Source organism: Camelus ferus, chromosome 9 (genome assembly GCF_009834535.1).
Source record: "Camelus ferus isolate YT-003-E chromosome 9, BCGSAC_Cfer_1.0, whole genome shotgun sequence".
In the NCBI taxonomy this organism is placed as follows: Eukaryota; Metazoa; Chordata; class Mammalia; order Artiodactyla; family Camelidae; genus Camelus; species Camelus ferus.
In genome coordinates this window covers 59,072,802-59,093,404 of record NC_045704.1, presented here as the reverse complement: position 1 = coordinate 59,093,404, position 20,603 = coordinate 59,072,802, and the positions used below count along the sequence as shown (strand labels likewise).

Here is a 20,603-nt window from a genome sequence, read left to right as displayed (position 1 = left end):
GCCCAGAAATAAACCCATGCCTTTATTGTTAGCCAATCTACAACATAGGAGGCAAAACTATATAATGGGGGAAAGACAGCGTCTTCAATAAATGGTGTTGGGAAAACTGGGCAGCTCCAGTTTGATTATTTTCTCAAACCATATACAAAAATACTCAAAATGCATTAAATACTTAAATGTAAGACCTAAAACCATAAAACTCCTAGAAAAAAATATAAACAGTACAATCTTTGACAACATTCAATCAATCTTAGTAACATTTTTTTTTAGATCTGTTTCCTCATGCAATGGAAACAAAAGCAAAACTGAACAAATGAGACTCCATCAAAGTAAAAAACTTTTCACTGAGTGAAGGAAATGATCAAACAAAATAAAGGCAGCCTACTGAACAGGAAAAGATATTTGCAAACAATATATGTGATAAGGGGTTAATATCGAAAATATACCAAGAACTCAAACAACTTAACATCAAAAAACAAACAACCCAATTAAAAAATGGGCAGAGGACCTGAATAGACTTTTTTTCAAAGAAGACATACAGATGGCCAACATACACATGAAAAGATGCTCAGCATCACTAATCATCAGGTAAATGCCAATCAAAATCACAATGAGATATCACCTGACATCTGTCAGAATGGCTGTCATCAAAAAGACAACAAATAACCAGTGCTGGGGAGGATGAGGAGAAAAGGGAGCCCTCCTTCACTGTTGATGGGATTGCAAATTGGCACAGCCACTGTGGAAATCACTATGGAGTTTCCTCAAAAAAACTAATAGAAACTGCCGCAAGATCCAGCAATTTCACTTTTGGGTATTTACCTGAAAAAAACAAAAAAGCTAATTAGAAAAAATATACCCATACCAATATTCACTGTAGCATTATTCACAACAGCCAAGATATGAAAGCAACCTGTGTGTCCATTGATAGATGAATGAATAAAGAAGATGTGATCATATGCATAAATATATATCCAAAATATTACTCAGCTATAAAAAAAGAAATCTTCTCTTTTGTAATAACATGGATGGATCTAGAGGGAATTATGCTAAGTGAAATAATTCAAAGAAAAAGACAATCCTGTATGATCTCCCTTATATGTGGAGTCCAAGAAGCAAAATAATCAAAACAAAATGAAAACAGACTCATAGATACAGAGAATAAACAGGTAGTTGCCAGAGGGAGGGGACTGGGGGTGGGACAAAATAGGTGAAGGGGATTAAAAAGTATAAACATTTAGTTATAAAATAAATAAGGCACAGGGATGTAATATAAGAAATATGGTCAATACTACTGCAATAACTTTAACATGAGACAGATGGTTACTAGACTTATGATGATGATCATTTCATAATGTAACCAAATGGCAAATCACTATGTAGTACATCTGAAACTAACACAGTATTGTCTGTCAACTCTATTTCAATTGAAAAAGTTCAGAGAATTGAAAGACAGATAACTTGCTCAAATGGTAAATGAAAGAGTAAAGTTTTAAACTCAAGTTTGCCTGACAGTTTATGCTCTTTCCTTTGTGTCAGTGATTCTCAAACTTCAGCTCCCATCAGAATTACCTGGAGAACTGGTTAAGATATCAACTGCGGACTCCACCCCCAGAGTTTCTCGATCCGTACATCTAAGAGGGGGCCCATGAATGTGCATTCATAACAAGTTCTCAGGTGTTGCCAATGCTGCCAGTCAGTTAATCACACTTTGAGAACCACTGCCCTATGCCCTGTTATTCTCCAGGCTGGTAGCACTGACCTCACCTGGGAGCTGGTTAAAACTGCAGACTCTCAGGCCCCACACCAGAGCCAGTGAGTCAGAATCTGTATTTTAACAAGATCACTAAGTAACTCTTTAAGTTTGAGAAGCACTCCTATCACATGCCACCTATACACATGGCCATAAATTCTCTGATGGCAATGAACACAGTGCATGAAATTTCTAAAGGATAACTATCAAAACTTGACTGGTGGGCTCAAGGAAGGCTTCCTGACAGATGTGAGATGGAATCTTAATCTTAGAGGTTCTGAGGAAGGAGCCTGGTGCCTTTAAAGAACCACGAGAAGCCCAGAATGGGTGAAGTGTAGTGAGCTTGGGACAAGGTGAGGGAGCCTTGCCTTGTGGTCATGCTAAGTCATCAGGATTTCATCCTAAGAGTCATGAGAAAGGTGCCCAATGAGCCCCTGAGCCAACAGTGTGCTGGTAACCCGGCTCTCCAAAAAGAAGCTTGATCATCAGTAGCATTTGCCAATTTCCATGGTTTGAGCACTCCCAGCTTGGCTGATTCAAGCTAGTGACGGCTTAACCGCTGGCTCATAAAATTCCTCACATAAGCCTGTATGAGCTGGCTCCAGCAAAGCACAGCCTGGGTTTCTCTCTTTTGACTGAAGGCCTTCATGGTGAGATGGGAGGACACAGAGGCCGGAAATCAACAACTTGGATCAGCCAGGAATACATAAAATGTGGACTGACTCTGGGAAATGTTTCCATGTCTGCTTTACCTTTGCGAGAGGTTGAGACTTGGGCTTGGAACTCAGCAAATAGTGAGGTAGCCTCACTTTCTCTTTCCTGGCTTGTCCTGCCACATTCTGCAGCAGTGACTGCGTGGGAATTTTCAGGGGCATACACAGCTCTGATTCTGTTAGAGAGAATGTTGAAATTACACCATGTGGATACTGTTTTCACAGACATTCGGGGTCATACCAGAAAAGAGAATAACATAGAACCAACTTGGGAAATTTTCTCCTTTCCTTCTTAAAGAACAAAGGCTTCTTATTAACTCTGGGACTCTCTCCTTACATTTTACAGAGATTTTACCTAGTATTAGTCCTCACAATAACCATAAGAGGTAGGGGGTGCTATTAGCATCATCTTTTTTAAAGAAATGAAGAAAATCAGAGTCTAAGAAGTTGAGTGACCTGCATGTAAATCAACAAGGTACAAACTAATAAGGAAAAAGTCTTAAGAATTTCGTTTCAACTAGTAAATTAATAGTTTGAAAAAGTGGTGTAGTAATTACAAATTACGCCAGGGAAGTAAATCCTTAGATCACTAGATTCGGTGAAGGAGTGAGCAAAAGTAGATAATCTACACAGCTGTGTGTATTTCTCCAAATATCCAGGAGGTTTAAATAAGAATTGTGTTTAAGGGATTAGCAGATACAAACTACTATATATAAAATGGATAGACAACAAGGTCCTACTGTACAGCACAGGGGATTATATTCAATATCTTGTAATAACCTATAGTGAAAAAGTGTGTGTGTGTGTATGTGTGTGTGTATGACTAATCCCTATGCTGTACACCAGAAACTAACACAACATTGTAAATCAACTATACTCCAATAAAAAAAGAAATAAGTTTTAGATCATCAAATTTAAATATCCTTTCTTGAGGTTCTAAATGTATCTCTAGACTTCCCAGAAGGCAGAGCCTGGGTGCTGCATGGAACCCCTGACCCTCCTCTCACTGGATTGTTGCACAGATAAACTAAGATGATCTAAGTAGAGAGATCTGGCACAGTGGCCAGTGCTGAACACATTTTCATTTCTTCTTCCTTTTTTCTGTTTCTAAGGTTAATTAATTTTGATTCTTTACGAAAAGCTCTCTCTCCCTGTTTTTGCAATTTATTCTTAAAGTTGGACTCTTTAACCTAAAAGAAAAAAATTCACACAACTTTCTTGTTTCAGTGTTCTAAATGCTAACATTTAATTTCATCCATGCCTGGAGGGAATTAAATAAACTCACAGATCTGCCAAGGTTAAAATATTGACGTATTTATGCTAAAGGTATATAAACAGTTAACAGCAACAACCATAATATTCCAATGGGATGACCATAAAATAAACTTATTTCAAGTAAAAAGGGAACAGAGAGAAAGGAATAAGCTAGCAGAAGTTTTTTTCTAAGGTTTACAACCATCATACCAGATCTGAAGGATTTTTGGAATTTTCAAGAATACATATATATGTATATATGTCTGTGTATGTATATTATGTAAATATTATAGACATGTAAAATATATAAAATGTATAAATATTTATATATTATAAACATCCTTTCTTGAATTCAAATCAAGAGGAGAAAGGGAAGGGAACCGATACTTGAGTGCCCACTGTCCACAGGGGAGCACCACACGTATGTTTTTATACAGAGCATCTCAGTTCAGCCGTCTGAGCTGAGGGTCATGGTGACTGTAATCTTGTATGCTCAGCACTCACCCCACTGCCCACCTCCATACTCACTCCTACCACACATACTTCTGGTGCCACAACATCCCTGACCCCGGACATCAGGATGATAAATGACCCATATAAGGCCAACGAGGGCCCTTTACTGGGATATTTCCACTGAAGCTGACAGGGGTGAGTCCACCTTGCCCATCAGGTTATGGATCTGGAAGAATCAGAATCCTGGACCTCTGTGGTCCTGTCCCTGCCACATGGACATTACCTGCCTTTTGTATGAGAGGATAAAACCAAACTGGGATGACTTAAGAATGGGGCAAGATGGAGAGAATGAGGACGCCCAGGGACAGGCAATCGGACACAAACACTCTCCTGAAAAGCCTGAGTGCCTGCATCACCCCTGGGCGAGCACCAAAGCCACTTCTCTGTGGTTTGCTTTTGAGTACTAATAAGCAATGAACACCCCACTCCCTGGCTTTTTTGTTATTGTTTAATGAGTTTGAGTTTCAGTTCTCAAGTTGAAGAGTCTTAACTAATATAATGGTAGTATCTCTTTTTCACATATGGGGAAACTGATGTTAATTTTATTTACAAGCCAGAAATAGACTCACAGAAAACAAACTGTGATTACCGTGGGGAAGGAGGAGGAAGGGATAGATTAGGAGTTTGGGATTAACAGATATACATTACGATATATAAAATAGATAAACAATAGGACCTACTTTATAGTACAGGAAACTATATTCATTTCTTGTAATAAGACGTAACAGAAAAAGAACTAAAAAAATGTATCTGTATGTATATGTATAACCGAATTGCTTTCTTGCAAACCTGAAACTAACACTTTAAATTAACTAAACTTCAATAAAAAATAAGAGTAACAACAAAAAAAACTTGTCCAAGAAACTGAAAAGTGGCAGGGCTGGAATGTGTCCCCATGTGTGTCAGATTCCACCAGGAGCACACTCCTGACAGTGTGAGATAATAAAAATATACATTGGTCTCTGCCTCTGGTTCCTGGCACAGCCTTTCTAAATCCCTTGTAATTTTCTGAGTGGTAAGAGTACTAGGAGCATCTTTGTTTTAATATTTGGTCTTGGACCCTGATTCCTGACACAGAGCTTCTAAATCCCTTGGAATTTCTGGGGTGATAAGAGTGTCTTTTGACCTAACAAAGTGACTCTTGGTGGGCTCCTGAAAAGCTTCAGGATGGGGGCTGATCACCAGAAAAACTAAGCCATGAACAGAAGCTTGGAACTTTCACAGCTCCATCCCCATCCTCTGAGAAGGAGAGAGGACATGGAGACTGAGTTAATGATCAACCATGCCTGCGTGATGAAGCCGCCACAAAAATCCCTTAAGTAGTGGGTTTGGAGATCTTCCAAATTGGTGAGCACATTTACATGCCAGGAGCATGGTGCACCCCACCTCCAAAGGCACAGAAGCTCTTGTGCTAAACCCTTCCAGATCTTGCCCTATGTACCTCCTCATCTGGCTAGTCATCTGTGCCATTTATCAAATCCTTTATATGAGTTCTGAGCACTGTGCTAGCAAAGTCATGGGAACCCCAATTTACAAGTGGTTGGCCAGAAGCACAGGTGACAATCTGGACTTCTAATCGGCATCTGAAGTGCAGGGGGTAGCCTTGTGAGACTTAGCCCTTAACCCACAGAGTCTGTTCTAACTCTGGTTAGTGTCAGAATTAAACTGAATTGTAGGACACCCAGTTGGTGTTGCAGAATTGCCTGGTGTGAGATAAACCCACGCATATCTGATTGCAGAAGTGTTCTGAAAGAGTAGTGAGTTTTTCCTGGACAACTACCCAGTGTGTCCTAGTTCATCTGTGCATCCTAATCCCCTGGGCTGACTCTGAAAAAACAGAGATTCCCTAGCCACATGCCAGACAAACCATATTTTAGACCAGAACAGAATCAGAATCTCTGGGGGTGGAGCTCAGTGATCAGTGTTCTAACGTACGTATTCCCTTTGGTCACTGTTGCCTACAGGCAACCATCCTCACGACTCGATGTGTCTTCTTTGTATTCTTACCATATGTGTATCATTGTTTTATAGGAATGCATTTTACCAGTCTAATGTGTACCAAATAATCACTCATACTATTATCATTAACAGTAAATACTGATCGGGAGTTTATCATGAGCCAGGCACTGCTGTAAGCATTTTACATATGCTAACTAATTTAATCCTCACAACCCTGTGATGTATAAACCTTTACAGAAGAGGAAACAGGAAGATACAGAGAGGTTCAACAGCATGGCCAATGTAACACAGTTATTATATGAGGAGTCAAGTAGAGCCTTATATAAGTTATACACACACACACACACACACTTCATTATATAAGACATTGTATAATTATATACATCATTATATAAGTCATAAGCTATTTTCACTAGGAGTCAGATAGAGCTTGAGCTCTGCCCTATACCATACTGCCTCCTACAACAGATGGATTATTATCCACTGAGCCTACCCAGGGCTTCTCCAGGATTGGGGGGTGGGGGATTGAGGGGCTTGGAGTCACAGCTGGTCACCAGCTGATAAAGAGGTATATTTAATATCTGAATGACTGGAATGGTCTTACTAGTGGTATCATCTGAAATTACTGCAGGTCCTGACCAACTGAAGAACCAGTAATGGTTCTCTGTCTCTATGCTGAGGCCGACTATACTATTTATGCCTGAGAACATTTTTGTTTGCTTTTAGGTCCTCTCAGAGCATGATTTTATTTACTTGGCTCTGAGCATGGCTTCCCAGGAGGTGGAGCGGACTTCTCTGCCGCGCTGACTTGGAGCTCAGCTGCAGTTCTTGCTTGGACCCATTAAAGAGTGTGTGAGCGGCGGCCAGCTCTGCGCAGAGGCTGAGGGCAGCAGCAGGCGGTCCGTCCCCTCATCTTTCCAGAGCTGTGCCTCTCCCCAAGACACTCTCCATACATTAAACTGTTACATTACGTGACAATATTTATTATAATCTGAACTCCTCTCATTGATTTGTTTCCTCATTTATTGTCTAGTTCTGCCCATAGTATGTTCAGCTCCCTAAGACTTTGGCTTCTTAATTGCTGTATTTCCATGCCTAAAACAATGTCTGGCATCGGATACACAATGAGCATCGAATAAATTACCTCCTAAATGAATAAGCCTTATAGAAGAGATAAGTTTTAGGTCAGGAAGGCAAAAGTTTTCTGTAAGATAAATCTCTTAATTTACCCATAAATGTGGCAAGATGCTCCCTTGATAAGAGGGAACTAAGACACATAGTCAGATTCCCATCTGGCTTCCCATAGGGAACATGACCAGGAATCAAGGGGCGCAAATTTATCCACACAATGTAAATTAGTCTGTTTTTCTTTCTTTCTTTCTTTCTTTTTTTCTTTTTACCTATCACATTTAGTTGAATTAACTTCAGTGAAATCAGTGTAGTGTGACCTCGTGAGAATTAGATATTATTCTATAGTATTCCATACTTCAATTTCTGCTACCCCAATGAGATGATGTGCTGTGTAAGACAGAGATTACATTTTTTTTTCTCTTCCAGCACCTGCAGACCAAGAAAGTACTGAAATAATAGGTAATTCTAAGTCCAACTACCAAATTCCTGGCTGCTCATAAAAAGTTACCAGGTTCCTGACCTTAAGTAAATCACACAAGCTCTTAGAACCATGGATAAAACAAAATAATGTAATAAATGAATCAAAATAAAATGAATGAAATTAAAATAATAAAATAACAAGTCTAAAAAACCTGTCATTTCTTTCCTTCAATCTGGGTCTTGTCATTCTCAAAATATTTTCTGAGATGCTTTGAGGTGCTAAAGAAGCCTTGCAAAATTTCATAGGTCCAGGATCCGTGCCCCTCTAGAACTCTTTCTGGAACCACAACCATACTCCCAACCCCCAGTCCCATCTCTGGTGCTCCAAAAAGACATGATGTTCAGTTTTGGGAAGCAATGAGATAAAGAAGATGACTGCCATACCGCTGGTAGATGTTGTTACATCTTTTGTTTGTTTCTGGCTAGCAGATTCCTTGGTATCCACAAGGTCCTCTGATTTTGGAAGATTAAGCATATCTGAGGATTCTTGTTCTGCAACTTTATTTGTCTGGGAATCTAGAATAAAACCCAAAACAAATATTTTAAACTGATATTCTGGACAATAATGATACAATGACTACTAATGTTTATAGTCTTCTTTACAGTGAACAAGGTGCTTTTCCCCTCAACCCTCTTTAGAAAGACTAAATGGAAACAAACCATTAAGAGGCTGAGATTCTTCAGTATATGATGCAGTGTTTGCCATGAACAAACAGGGAGACACACTCCCTGGGAGTTAGCTGGTTCTTTCTGGGCCTTAAGATTAACACAGTAGTTGTCATTTTGTTGGGTTATGAAACAGAGACCAAGTAATTTGGTCTACTTTAACTGGCAAGAGTAACTGAGATGCAATTTTTTTTTTTTTTTACATTTCCAACCTTAAATCTATTTGTTACTATGAAACTGTAGCTCTTTATTAAAACGTATCCCAAAGAAATCAGCACAATAGGAAACAAACTTTAAATATTTGTTTAATATTTAAACTGGGGATGCAAATACGTTTCAATTTGTGTGTGTACCCAAGCTGGTTAAATGGTGTGGCTGCCCGCAGGACTGTGCTGAAAAAAATGGGGCCTTGCCCCCTTTCAAGAGGGGCTAGGCTCCACTGGTTACTGTCATCTGCCGGGGTGCAAGTGGCAGCATGAGCACCCTCCACCTTCATCCCTGACTTCACCCCATCACATTTATAAGACTTGAGCTTCACTCCGCAGACTCTGTGGTAATGAGATGTTTTCCCTGGCTGTGCTCATTCCAGGCAGCTGAATTTGTGGGATTATACTGTACAGCAGAAAAATCCCTCTATCTGAGTATTTTAACTGCCAGGTTTATTACAGAGAAGGACTAAATTTCATTTCATCCCTAAGTTCTTCAACATGCATCTCCTGAAATGAGGATATTCCACATGTCCACAACACTACCGTCACACCCAGGAAAACATCCAGCAATTCCACAGTGCCCTCTAATATAGAGTCCCTTAATCAAACTCATGCAATTGCTCTAAAATATCTTCTTTTAAGGCTGTTCTTTTCCTCAGTTCAGCATCCACAACTTATGCATTCCAAGTAGTTTTTATGCCTCTCCTGTCTCTTTTAACACAGAACCACCACCCCATCTTTTTCCTTTTAATGACATTGACTTTTTTGAAGAGTCCAGTTGTCTTATAAACTGTCTACATTCTGGGTTTGTCTGATTGTTTCTTTTTGGTTCAATTCAGGTTAAGGACTTTTGGTGAGAATTCTGCACAGGTCCTAGGAAATTCCTGCTGCGTTATATGAGAAAGCACCTAACGCGAGGTTGTCTCACAATTGGTAGAAGTCTGAACACTTGGTTAAGATGGAAAATGCCATCTCTCTCCATTGTAAAGGCACATTCTCGTCCTTCTAATTAACAGGTAATGTGTGAAGTGATACTTTGAAATCATGTGAATGATCTATTCAGCAACCTTTCATAACTCCCATCATTTTTAATTAGTCAGGTCTTCTGAACGCTTTCCAGTATATTTTAAGCACCCAAGATGGAAACTAAATTTTATTTACTTCTCAGTTTCCTCATATAACTGAGACAAACCTGTAATATACTGGTCACAGTACGTTATGTCATTAGCTATTACTGAGGCAAAAAGTGGAAGGAAATAGTTCTGTTCTCAGAGGCCACTATTAGATATTCTTCATTTAAGCATGTTAACAGGATTAAGTGCTACGGAAACAACTTACCTTGAGGAAGATCGAATGTACTTCGAACAGCTGCCTTGTTTGCATCCTCGTCTTTCTTTGTAAAAGGAGGCAAGTTTTTGGAAAGGGAGTCCAGATAATTAAACTTCAAGGAAAAACCAAAGACTTATTAGACTCATGCACGGCTGAAGGGCAACTACCACTTGCCAGCAGGCTAAGCTGGCAAGCAGTGATGCAAAGCACGCTTTTTAAGGCCCTGAAAATACAGTTTGCAAACTACAAGTTTTTCAGGAGACTGGTTCACTCAATTCTAGATTTTTGTTAATTAGTCATAATTTCCTATCATCTCTTGTCGGGCAGCCTCTGGTTAATAATAGCATCTGGAATTTTCATAGAAACACAGGGAGTTCTAAACACGTGAAAATACTCGCTTTGCTTGAGAGTGTCCAGGTTTCATAGAAGAGGAGATGGTTGCCCTGCCTCTGTGAGCTTCCGAGAACTCACAGTCTCTCAGTGTTGCCTCAGCAGCTAAGGGGTGAGGACATTTTAACAGAATAAAAACTTCAAAATGGGATTTATCAGAGGATGATCATCAACAGGGGGAATTCAACCTACAAAAAGGGGGTGCTTGAAGGAGATGGGAGAAGGTAACCAACAGTGATGATGCAGGCAAGGGAGGCGAAGCTGCAGAATCACACTGCAGGGAATTTCTCTCATATGCTTATGAGGACATGGGTTTAAACAGTATGGGTTAGCCAGTGCGGTTGATGGGTTGGCGGTTGAAGTAGGAAAGAAACAACATCAGGAAAGGTAGGTCACATTAATAACAAAGGCATTGCATTGACTTTTATGAAGACTCTTAATTCCATTGTTGTTAATTACATTCAATTACCTGAGACTGATACAACTTGCTCAGTTCAGATTTGAAGTAGGGTGATACTACTTTGTTCCTTATTTCCGTTAGATAATTTTGTGTTTCTTCAATTTCCTTCCTAGTTGATATTTCCAGAACAATGCAAAAGAAGACAGAGTTTTTTAAAATGTTATTTGCTTGTGTTTTACCTCTCAATCCCACAGAAAACGGAGATCACTAATAGTAAAACTGATAAGAACTTTAACTTGGGCATTTAAAAAGAATTAAAAAAAATTTTTTTCCTCCTAACAGAGGCATTGGGGATTGATCCCAGGACCTTGTGCACACCAAGCATGCACTCTACCACTGAGTTATAACCCCCACCCCGACTGAGCTACATCCCCCACCCAACTCAAGCTTTCTTTTTTTCTTTGTTAACTTTGAGTTCATTCTCTACTTCTTCTAGAATCAGGCACATTTCCTACCTCAGAAATCAGACTTTTATATAAGACAGGAAATAATGATACCAGTTGGTCTCAAAAGGCTACAAACCACATGGTTGCCCTTTTGGCATGTCTTTCCATTTCTCTGAGTTTTAACTGCCAGCTAGTCTACTGATTTCCATAATTTCAGCAGCAGTGGTAGCAAGTAAACTAAAACCTGGGGAATGGCTTATGAAGAATGTGATTAGTGATCACAAAGTAAAATAAAAAACAATCATGATAATCCTACTAACTATCTTTCCAGAATGGGAATTGCATACTGGGGAGGCAATTTTGCAGCTAAAAGCTACCCTTGCCCGCCTTCCCTGTATAGTGGGCTAGCCAGTGAGAAGTAAACTGAAGTCACTGGGTGAGGCTCCAGATAGCTTTTAAAAACGGTTAGCTCAGCAGGAAGGCTTTCCCTTTGCTCTTGCCTCATCTCTCTGTCTACTTCCTAAATTATGAATGAAATGAATGGAGCTGCAGCAGTCATTCTGCAACTATGAAGCAACCCTGAGGATGGAAATCATGTGCTAAGAATGATGGAACAGAAAGAAGGAATCTTAGTTCCCCATGATGCTGTGGCATTGCACACTACGGACTGCCCACTTTTGACTTCTTCCATGTAGAAAAAATAAACTTCTTTCTTATAAAGCACTGATTTGGGCATTGTCTGTTAATTGTAGCTGAACCTACCCCATCTGAAATAGTTTTCATTTTTAAGTGCTTACCGTGTGCTTGGAACTTTGCAAAGTACTTTACGTTTAATTTTATAGTAACTCTATGAGTTACTATTATTATCCTCATTTTACTGGTCAAAAAATCAAGGTGTAGAGAAATAACCTACTCTAAATCACATAATTAGTGAGAGGTGAAGTCTGAATTGAAACCCAGGTTGCCTGCCCCCAAGCCCATGACCTTGGTAAGTGCACATGCATGTCAGGTGGTGGTGAACTGACAGAGAGCTTAGATATTAGGTGGTCTAACCGTTCTCACTTTATAGATAAGCAAACTGAATTCTTAAAGTAAATTTTACTGAAGTAAAACAACCAGTGGGCATCATACAGTCTGCAAGTAATCAAACTGGAGCTGACTCTAGGTCTGCTGGCTCTAAGACCAGTGCCCTTTCTCTTATCTGAGACAGCCTCTCTGGAAATACTGGCTGCATTCAAGTATCATCTTATTTAAAAAATTTCTCCTGAAAATATCTCTACTGCCTCACTGGATTCATCAGTCTCTGGCAGCCTGGCTTTTGCCTCCCACTCTCCTAAAACTGTTCTCACCAAAGAAATCAATAACCCTTCCAAATGATAGGCCCAAATTCCCCTTCTCATTCTCCTTTCTGATTCTTCCATGGCGTCTGACACGTGGTGACCACCTCCTAGATCCTCAAAATGTTCTTCTTCCTTAACCCTCCTCCCCGATCCATCTTCCAGACTGCCATCCCTTCTCTTTCTAGGACACCTATCTAATTATGTTTCACTTCCTTCTTCAAAAACTTTGGTTGGCTTGCCATTACCTACCTATGGATTAAAATTCAACATTTGTTAGTTTCAAAATTTTTTAAAAATGTAAATGGAGAACACATGCACATAATTCAAAAAGCATAGAAGAATATGTAATGAAAAGGAAGTCTGTCTCAAGTGTCCCCCATCCTCCCACTCCCCCCCGCCCCAGGCATGCACTATCTCCAGGCTCTTAGAATCACTTTCAAGGAGAGTCTCTAAGAAAGCATATACCCTCTAGTTTGACCTTGCATAGAGGGGTGGTCCCTGAGACTGAAGGTCTTATCTCACCACTTCTCCAACACACTCCACAAGGTAACCAAGACATTTTTATTAAGAAGCGTATTCATCTTGGGAGATATTCTGGAGAGGAGCCACACAAATGTGTACAATAGTGCCATCTGTCCTACGATACACTCAATAAATATATTTGGTTTCCTTTCTTTATGGCGAGAGAGCTGGGGTTGGAAGACTCAGCTCGGACTGAAAGGAAACTGAAACACATAATGCTTACAGCGCATTCATCACGTACATTATAAGAATCCTTGAACGTTCATGACTTTGCTCTTCGTTAAGTTCGAGAACATTTCTTAGTCTATTCGAATTACAAAGGCACAGAGACTTCCTGAGAGCTTCCTTGCTTAGGAGAGAGAGAAGATCTACCTAATGGTCAAACGGGCTTCACCAAAGGCTAATAACATCACTGCACAAAAGATGAAGGACCCCCGGGCAGAAACACAGCAGAGGTTTAAAGAATAGCAGGGAGATGGGACGATAGGATCTTTCAATGTATCCCATTCTAAAATTCTATGACTCCACAAAACTGGGCCTTTTCACATGCTTATGTGTATGCTTCAGGAGAACATTACCTCTTTTGGGCTATCTTTTCTTTCCAGCGCTTTACTGTTTCTGTGTGCCTGTGTGAAAGGAAAGGAAAAAGCATGATAAAAAAGGCAATGCTCTCAGCTTACAAACAATGAAAGAAAAACCACCTCTACGATACATTGTTAACAGTGTGGGAGAAGAAAGGCTGAGATTCCTCAGTGTAGTCCCCCCAGTGTGACACCTGCCCCTTCCCCCAGCTCCTGGATCATTGTGTGCTGAAGACTCACCGGAACACATTATTGGGTCAGCTTACCTCCGCTTCTTTTCAAAGACATCTGTGTCGAATGTTTCTGGTGGACGTTCTGGTGTATTAGCCAAAGACTGATTGAATAAATCAGTTAAGTGGGCTGCAACTTAAAAAATAGATGCTTTAAATTTTTATCCTCACTTCTTTACAGCACAACACACAATCGGTACCAAATGACTCATTTGAGATGTTTTCTAAGAGATTACGTTCAATCTATCAAGTGTTTACTAGAATTTCCAGGACCCAGCTGCCATATAATAGGAAACAGGCCTCTGTATGAAATATCCTATGAGAGAACACACATCTTACAGTCAAAATGTAAAATGTAGTGACACCTTATTGGTCCTACATCATCAGGGGAGTCCATGTTCTACCTAATTGAATTTCTTCACATCTGAAGCACCAGAACTTAAAAAAATTAAACATTTTATAGAAATCGGTTTTCTAAAAAACGGTATCTAAGGATCTAAACCTAAGGATCTGAATATAATATCATGGTTGTTTGATAATTTGGACAGTAATTCTCAAAGTTTATGCCATAGAACGTGGTCTCGGTGGGATGTTAACAGGAGATAAAAGTAAAAAGGTTCCATGTGCCATGGTTATATGAGCCAGGGAAACACTGATTAATACAGGACTAAGTATGTTTCATTACTGTAGGACTTTTCTGGACCCTTCATTAGTTAGTGTGCATTGTGGCTGTCTGAGAATATAAGGCAATGCACAGCATTATCCAAACTTGTTATTTAAAAAAACTTTAATTTAATTCATTTATTTTAATTTTATCTTGGAGGGGGGAGGTAATTAGGTTTATCCATCTATTCATGTTTAGAGGAGGTCCTGGAGATTGAACCCAGGACCTTGTGCATGCTAAGCACGTACTCCACCACTTGAGCTATGCCCTCCCCTCTACCCTCCATCCAAACTTAATTTATCATAAAGCTCTTTTTTTTCCCCTGGAGCTATCTCATAGACTAGTGTTTCAAGGAAGTGCTTTGGGGACTATTGACTTAGGATCACCACTATTAATAATTCAGGAGCAGCTGTAAACATGCAGGACTCTGTTTGACACCTGCATCCGTTTGTCTGTTTGAAAAATAAGCTTTTTGTCCTTCACTATCAGGCAACCTGCAAATTTATCTCTACAGTCCTTGTTCCCTCACACCAGAGGTTACAAACTCAAATGCTACAACACTGGGTTACCAGATAAAGTATAGAGCATCTAGGTAAATTTGAATTTCAGATAAACGACAAGTCATTTTTTAGTATAAGTATATACCACGTTATTTTGGGACATACTTAGAATATAAAATATTTGCTGTTTGATGAAATTCAAATTTAACTGGGCTTTCTGTATTTTTATTTGGGACATCTGGCAACCCTAACACGAGAGGCTGCCTAGGCAAAGGAGTGAGCACAGAGTGTAAGGACAGGGGGACTCTGCAGGTGGGATGGAGTCTTCCGTTCACAGCCGTTCTAAGGGGGCAGCTGCCGATCACCTCCAACACGTCATCATGTGACACCAGGGCAATTCAAGGAAAGGAAAATTCAGATATCCAAAACAATAGAAACGGCTGTGCAAGCCAACACTGTGGGGGACACAGAAAACTCATCTGTGGCCTGAAGGGAGCCAGTGGCTGCCAGTTTCTGACTTTTGTCATACGGTCAAAATAGAAAAGAAAACCCAAACCACCAAGTTCTCCGCTGCTTGTCTTTGTGAACTATGAAACCATATAACCAACTTTGTTAGGGCTGTATAAATCCTCAAATAGATGTGTTTTCCAAAAGGAGACTGTTTTACTGTGGAAAACGGTACAAGGCTTTTTTTTTTGGTGACAGCTGTGTCGTTGCTCCAGAGTTCTCTGAGTCTGCGTGTGTTGGGGGTGGAGTGTAGATTGATTAATTGTTTCTTTTCCGTATGCTTGCTATGTTCTAAATACAAGTTGAGGCTAACTTAAAAGACAAATGTCAACTTTTTTCATTCACCCTGTGATAGTTAAAGAGGAATTAGAGGCCATCATGGTTTCAAGGATCTTACAATTTGGGCAGGAAAAAATATATAAATAAATCATCACAACACATCACGGCCAATATGACAACAGAAATACATACACGGTACTTTGCTATCAAATGAGAGAATGAGAAGTGTATTTAAAACTGTTCCTTTGACATTTGCAGACATTTTGCAGAAAAGATTAAATGTAATTACCTTCAGTAACATGACTTTTTGTAGTTTCCTCCATTTTAGGGAAAGACTGAAATGAAAACAGAGAATTCCTTAACGGTGATGAATATATTACATACAAAATTTACTTTGTTTAGAAGGGTTCTTTATGTGCTCTAATTGATCTTTTATGGAAATAACCATAAAATGAATTAGTTTTTTAATGCCGATACAGAAAGTTATTTGATTTTTTTAGTTATTTTTTAATTAGCAAATTTCTAAAAATGGAAATCATTTTAAGTGTAGAAATTGCTCTTTCTTCCTTCCTATTTCATTCATGAATTCATACAACACTGCAACGAAAGTCAGTTTCTTCGAAGACAGTAAAAATTTTATTTAAGAGCCTTTAGAATTATTTATGATTTAAGGAAGAGCCTAAAAAGCATTTGGAAAATTTGATACATATAAAAAGTCAGAATTCCACAGAAATAGGAAATTATAAGGAGGGAAATGCTTCCTGGAAGTGGCAGACACAGCTATTATTTATAATATTTTGTCTTGAAGCATCTAATACTGAGTAAAAGCACTGGCGTACGAAACATTTCCTTCTCACCATCACTAGCTTGAGGAGATCTGCTGCATTGCCCCTTTCCTCCTCGGTTCTGTAATCTTTAACTGTCATTTCCTGAAGCTCATCTTCTTTCTTTAGAATATGGTTTATATAATCCTAAATCGGCAGGATAAAAGAAATCAATAAAACCCAGAAATACGGTAGCGAGAGTTCCAAATTGTCAACATCAACCTGAAATACTACAAAAAGGTTAAGAATATGTTACATTCACAATGCTCAGCAATGGGTTATGGGTTAAACAATCTGGAAAGCCTTTTCCTTATTATGTTAATAAGCAAAAACTTGACAAGTCCCAAAGTACAGCTCTAAGAGCCACAGCACATTAGAATTGTATGAAGACCTCAGAGAGGCCCGGCTTCTAACTCAGTAAGTAAAATGGGCAGAGTTGGGTTAGATGATTTCTAGAGTCCTTTCCAGGTACATTCTTCATGATTCTATGAATGTAAGTTGCTCAGTCCATGCTTTGCTTCCAAGAGAAACAGACTTTACTTTTTCCATCAATATTTGATCTGTTCCCATATATAACGGTCCCCTGCTGTATGCCACGTGTGAGTATCTAACCATAAACAGAGCACATACAGTACACGTTCTGAGAGAGCTGGCACACTGGACAGTGTAACTACACCTATGACAGTTACACAGTTTACACCTGTACATAGCTTGTACAGTTCACTACATACTTACAAATTCTTAGACCATTTCTCAAAACCAACAATCTTTTTCTTCCATGGACAAGTATCAGGTTAATCTGCAGTTCTATTTTTTCAGAGGTTACTAGGTCAGTCTTCCATATAGTGAGAAAGGAGGAGGATTACATAGCAGTCACAGAGAAAATGACTTGTCTTCTCAATGTCTCTGGGGCCTCAACCCTCTCTGTATCTTATGGGAACCAGTAAGGATTTTCTGCCTCTCAACCTCCTACCCACAAGAAGATTGACAGTCACGTGTTGCATTAGATAAATATCAGTAGAATTACATAATTTCAGGTTCCACAGGAAACCGAGAGGACTGATTTGCCCTGTTCCTGATTCTCTGGGGTCAGGGTACCCGAATTCCTTTACCTTTAGGGACATCTGCAGCTTCAGTTTCACCTCATTCTTTATGACCTCGTGCTGGATGAACTGGCGTATCTGGAGCACATCGGGGCTTTTCAGGGTAGGGGCTGGGGCGCCCACTAACTGCTTGGACCCAATGTCGAGGCCCTTCCAAATCTGAGTGCCAAACGGAGGTCCTGGAGTTTTTTTCTGTTAACAAAATCAAAGAAAAACAACCATCAGAGAAATAAAAATTTTTTAACATTGTTATTTTTTTTTCCACTGAGGACTTATTATGTAACATGATGCTAGGAATCACCTGTTAGGGAATACAATGATGAAAAAATGATCCCTGTTCTCAAAAAGGTTTGCACATATAAGGAAAATTGGGGACAGAACTGGGCAAGTTCTCCTTTTTCTATGTGTTACCAAGAATAAGGCTATTTTAAATTCCTGTTGCATGATGTCTCCTGGGATAGCATTTAGGGGATGCTCAGCAATGCTTTACCACGGTAACACAGCAGCAGCCTGGTTGTGCCAAATGCGTGTAACTGTTCCTTAATAAATACCACAGGTCACCCAAGACATCTGAAAGCCATCTTTAACTTTCTGATTCCATGTTCATTTGGACCTGGAGAGCTTCTTTCAGAGAGAAATCATCCCACAGATCTGAATGGTCCTTGAGCTCACTCCAGACTAAGCATGCCTCCAAGGTGCTCCCAGGACCCTCAGGCAGGAATGTCTGCCTGGAGTGGACCCACGTCTCTGTGTGCTCCTTGTGACTGATTTTCAGGAGTGGTGTGCTTTGATGCTATGTCCTGAAGTGTGTCCGATGTCGGGGCCACTCCCCTGGCATAGAAATTCACAGCCATAGGAGTTGCAGAGGAAGAGAATGAACTTCCTCCATTAATCTCAGATGTGGCATATTACTTCTCATAATGCAGTACTTTCAACTTGGATATACTCTTAGCAAACTATTTGGAGTGGCCTTTTCATTTTTTCAGATAAGGAGGTAGAGATCCAGTATGACTTGTCCCAATCCCACACTAATAATTGACAGAGTCCAGGCTAGAATCCAGATCATCTTCGTTCCCTGTGTTGATTATAGTCGCCAAATTAAAATATAGGGCTAGGAGATCTCTGTTTTCTTACGTGCTCATAATGAAAACTTAACACTAATATCGCTCTCTGATCATATCCATGCCTTCACTAATTTAATAATTTAACATTTTGACAGTATACTGGACATATTACATAAACTGCTTTCAAAATGAAACAGCAAACCTTGCAAAATGTAGGGCTTCATGATTCTTGATCAAGATAATTTCTTTCATCCTTTAAAAAACCTTAGGTGGGGCTTCTCTAAACTGATGCAATCATAATGTTTACTTTTTAAATGGCAGTTGCAAATTCCCTCTAATACGTCATATTATTCTTATATACTCAGTTTGTGTATCACATAACGTCAGTAATTACATTACAGGAGCGGTGTAACATGAGTTACTCAGACTAGATATTTTTATATTATTGGAGGATGTTCAAGCTACAAGAAATAAAACTGAGATCAGCTAGTTAGGTAGATTGCTCTAAAATCTACAAATGTTAACATCTTCAAATATAAAACTCCTTGAGCTCATTAACAACTTACGTAAGAATGAAAATATGTGAATACACAGGAGAAGACCTGGACTCCAATCCATGGACGGATGGATGGATATGCAAATACAGTTACTTGAAAGCAGAAAATGTTATACCTCCACTGAAGGAAATGTGTCCCATGTCCTTGACTGGAGATTCGGAGGAACAATCGTATCTAATTCTTTCTTCATGAGCCAAGGTGATGCTTCATGGAAAGGGCGAAGGACAGTGATGCTCAGGGCACCTGGTTCACAGAGAGTTTGTCAGAGGATAATTTCTCTATTAAAAATATTCTGAGAAATTCAGTAGGTATTCACCACGTCCAATAAACACCTTTGACAAGCCAGACACAGCGCTTATGCTCAAGGGCCTTACAGTCTTAACCAGAAAGGAGAGGCTTTAATCACTGGAACACCTAGAGCCTGGATTGAGATCACCCGAAAGTATTCATTGACACCTGAATGTCCTTCAGAAACCATAGCCAAGTCCTGTCAGTTCTCCCACTAAACATTTCTTGACTTCATCCACCTCCTCCCTCTCCACTGACCCCCACCTTAGATTATTTCCCTCAGGGGAGCCTGTTTGAGACTCCAGCTACAACTAATGTTTCTGCCCGTATTTACTCTGTGAATGAACCTTCCTCCGTGGTCATGGTGACGATGATGTCCGTCCGTGATGTGAACTCTTCTTGTCCTGCCCACTGCTCCTGGGATAAAAGTGAGTCCTTAATGTTTTCCCACCTCTGCCTCAGCTTACGCTCTCCTCCCTTCTGTCCTCTGTCTACACTGGCCTTTTTCCCTCTGTTCCCCAAAGCTGTAAGCTTCCTGCTTGGCATCCTCTCTTTCAAGAAAGCTCCTCCTCCTACTTTAATTAACGCCTACTTATCCACCAGCTCTTGGCTCCAATGTCTTTCGGGAAGCCTTCCAGACGATGTCAGGTTCCTCTGTTAGGTGCTGTCTTAGAACCTATTCCTTTACTTCATGGACCTTTCACCAATTTATAATCATACAGTTGCTTGTGTGACTATATAATTAATGCCTAGCTCTCTCACTAAACTCTAGGCTCTATGAAAGCAGAGTCCATTGGATTCCTAACACCCAGCCAGTGTTTGGCACTTGGTGGGCTATCAAGCAGATGCTAGTTAAACGACTGACTCATAAAGCAATTTGAGATGAATTCTTATTCTCTTA

The 20,603-nt window shown here is 39.8% G+C and overlaps 1 protein-coding gene across 1 annotated transcript in view; it reads right to left on the bottom strand.

The window, feature by feature from the left end:
- SPAG17 (sperm associated antigen 17) overlaps window positions 1-20,603 on the bottom strand; it is a 190,430-nt gene that overhangs the window by 9,468 nt on the left and 160,359 nt on the right. The window contains exons 35-44 of the mRNA XM_006184295.2: window positions 19,530-19,657; window positions 17,803-17,985; window positions 16,724-16,837; window positions 16,156-16,201; window positions 13,953-14,052; window positions 13,684-13,731; window positions 10,867-10,966; window positions 10,017-10,119; window positions 8,188-8,319; window positions 2,506-2,642 (exon numbers count right to left, since the gene is read on the bottom strand). Coding sequence (XP_006184357.2) covers window positions 2,506-2,642; window positions 8,188-8,319; window positions 10,017-10,119; window positions 10,867-10,966; window positions 13,684-13,731; window positions 13,953-14,052; window positions 16,156-16,201; window positions 16,724-16,837; window positions 17,803-17,985; window positions 19,530-19,657 — 1,091 coding nt within the window. The remainder of the gene's footprint in view (window positions 1-2,505; window positions 2,643-8,187; window positions 8,320-10,016; window positions 10,120-10,866; window positions 10,967-13,683; window positions 13,732-13,952; window positions 14,053-16,155; window positions 16,202-16,723; window positions 16,838-17,802; window positions 17,986-19,529; window positions 19,658-20,603) is intronic.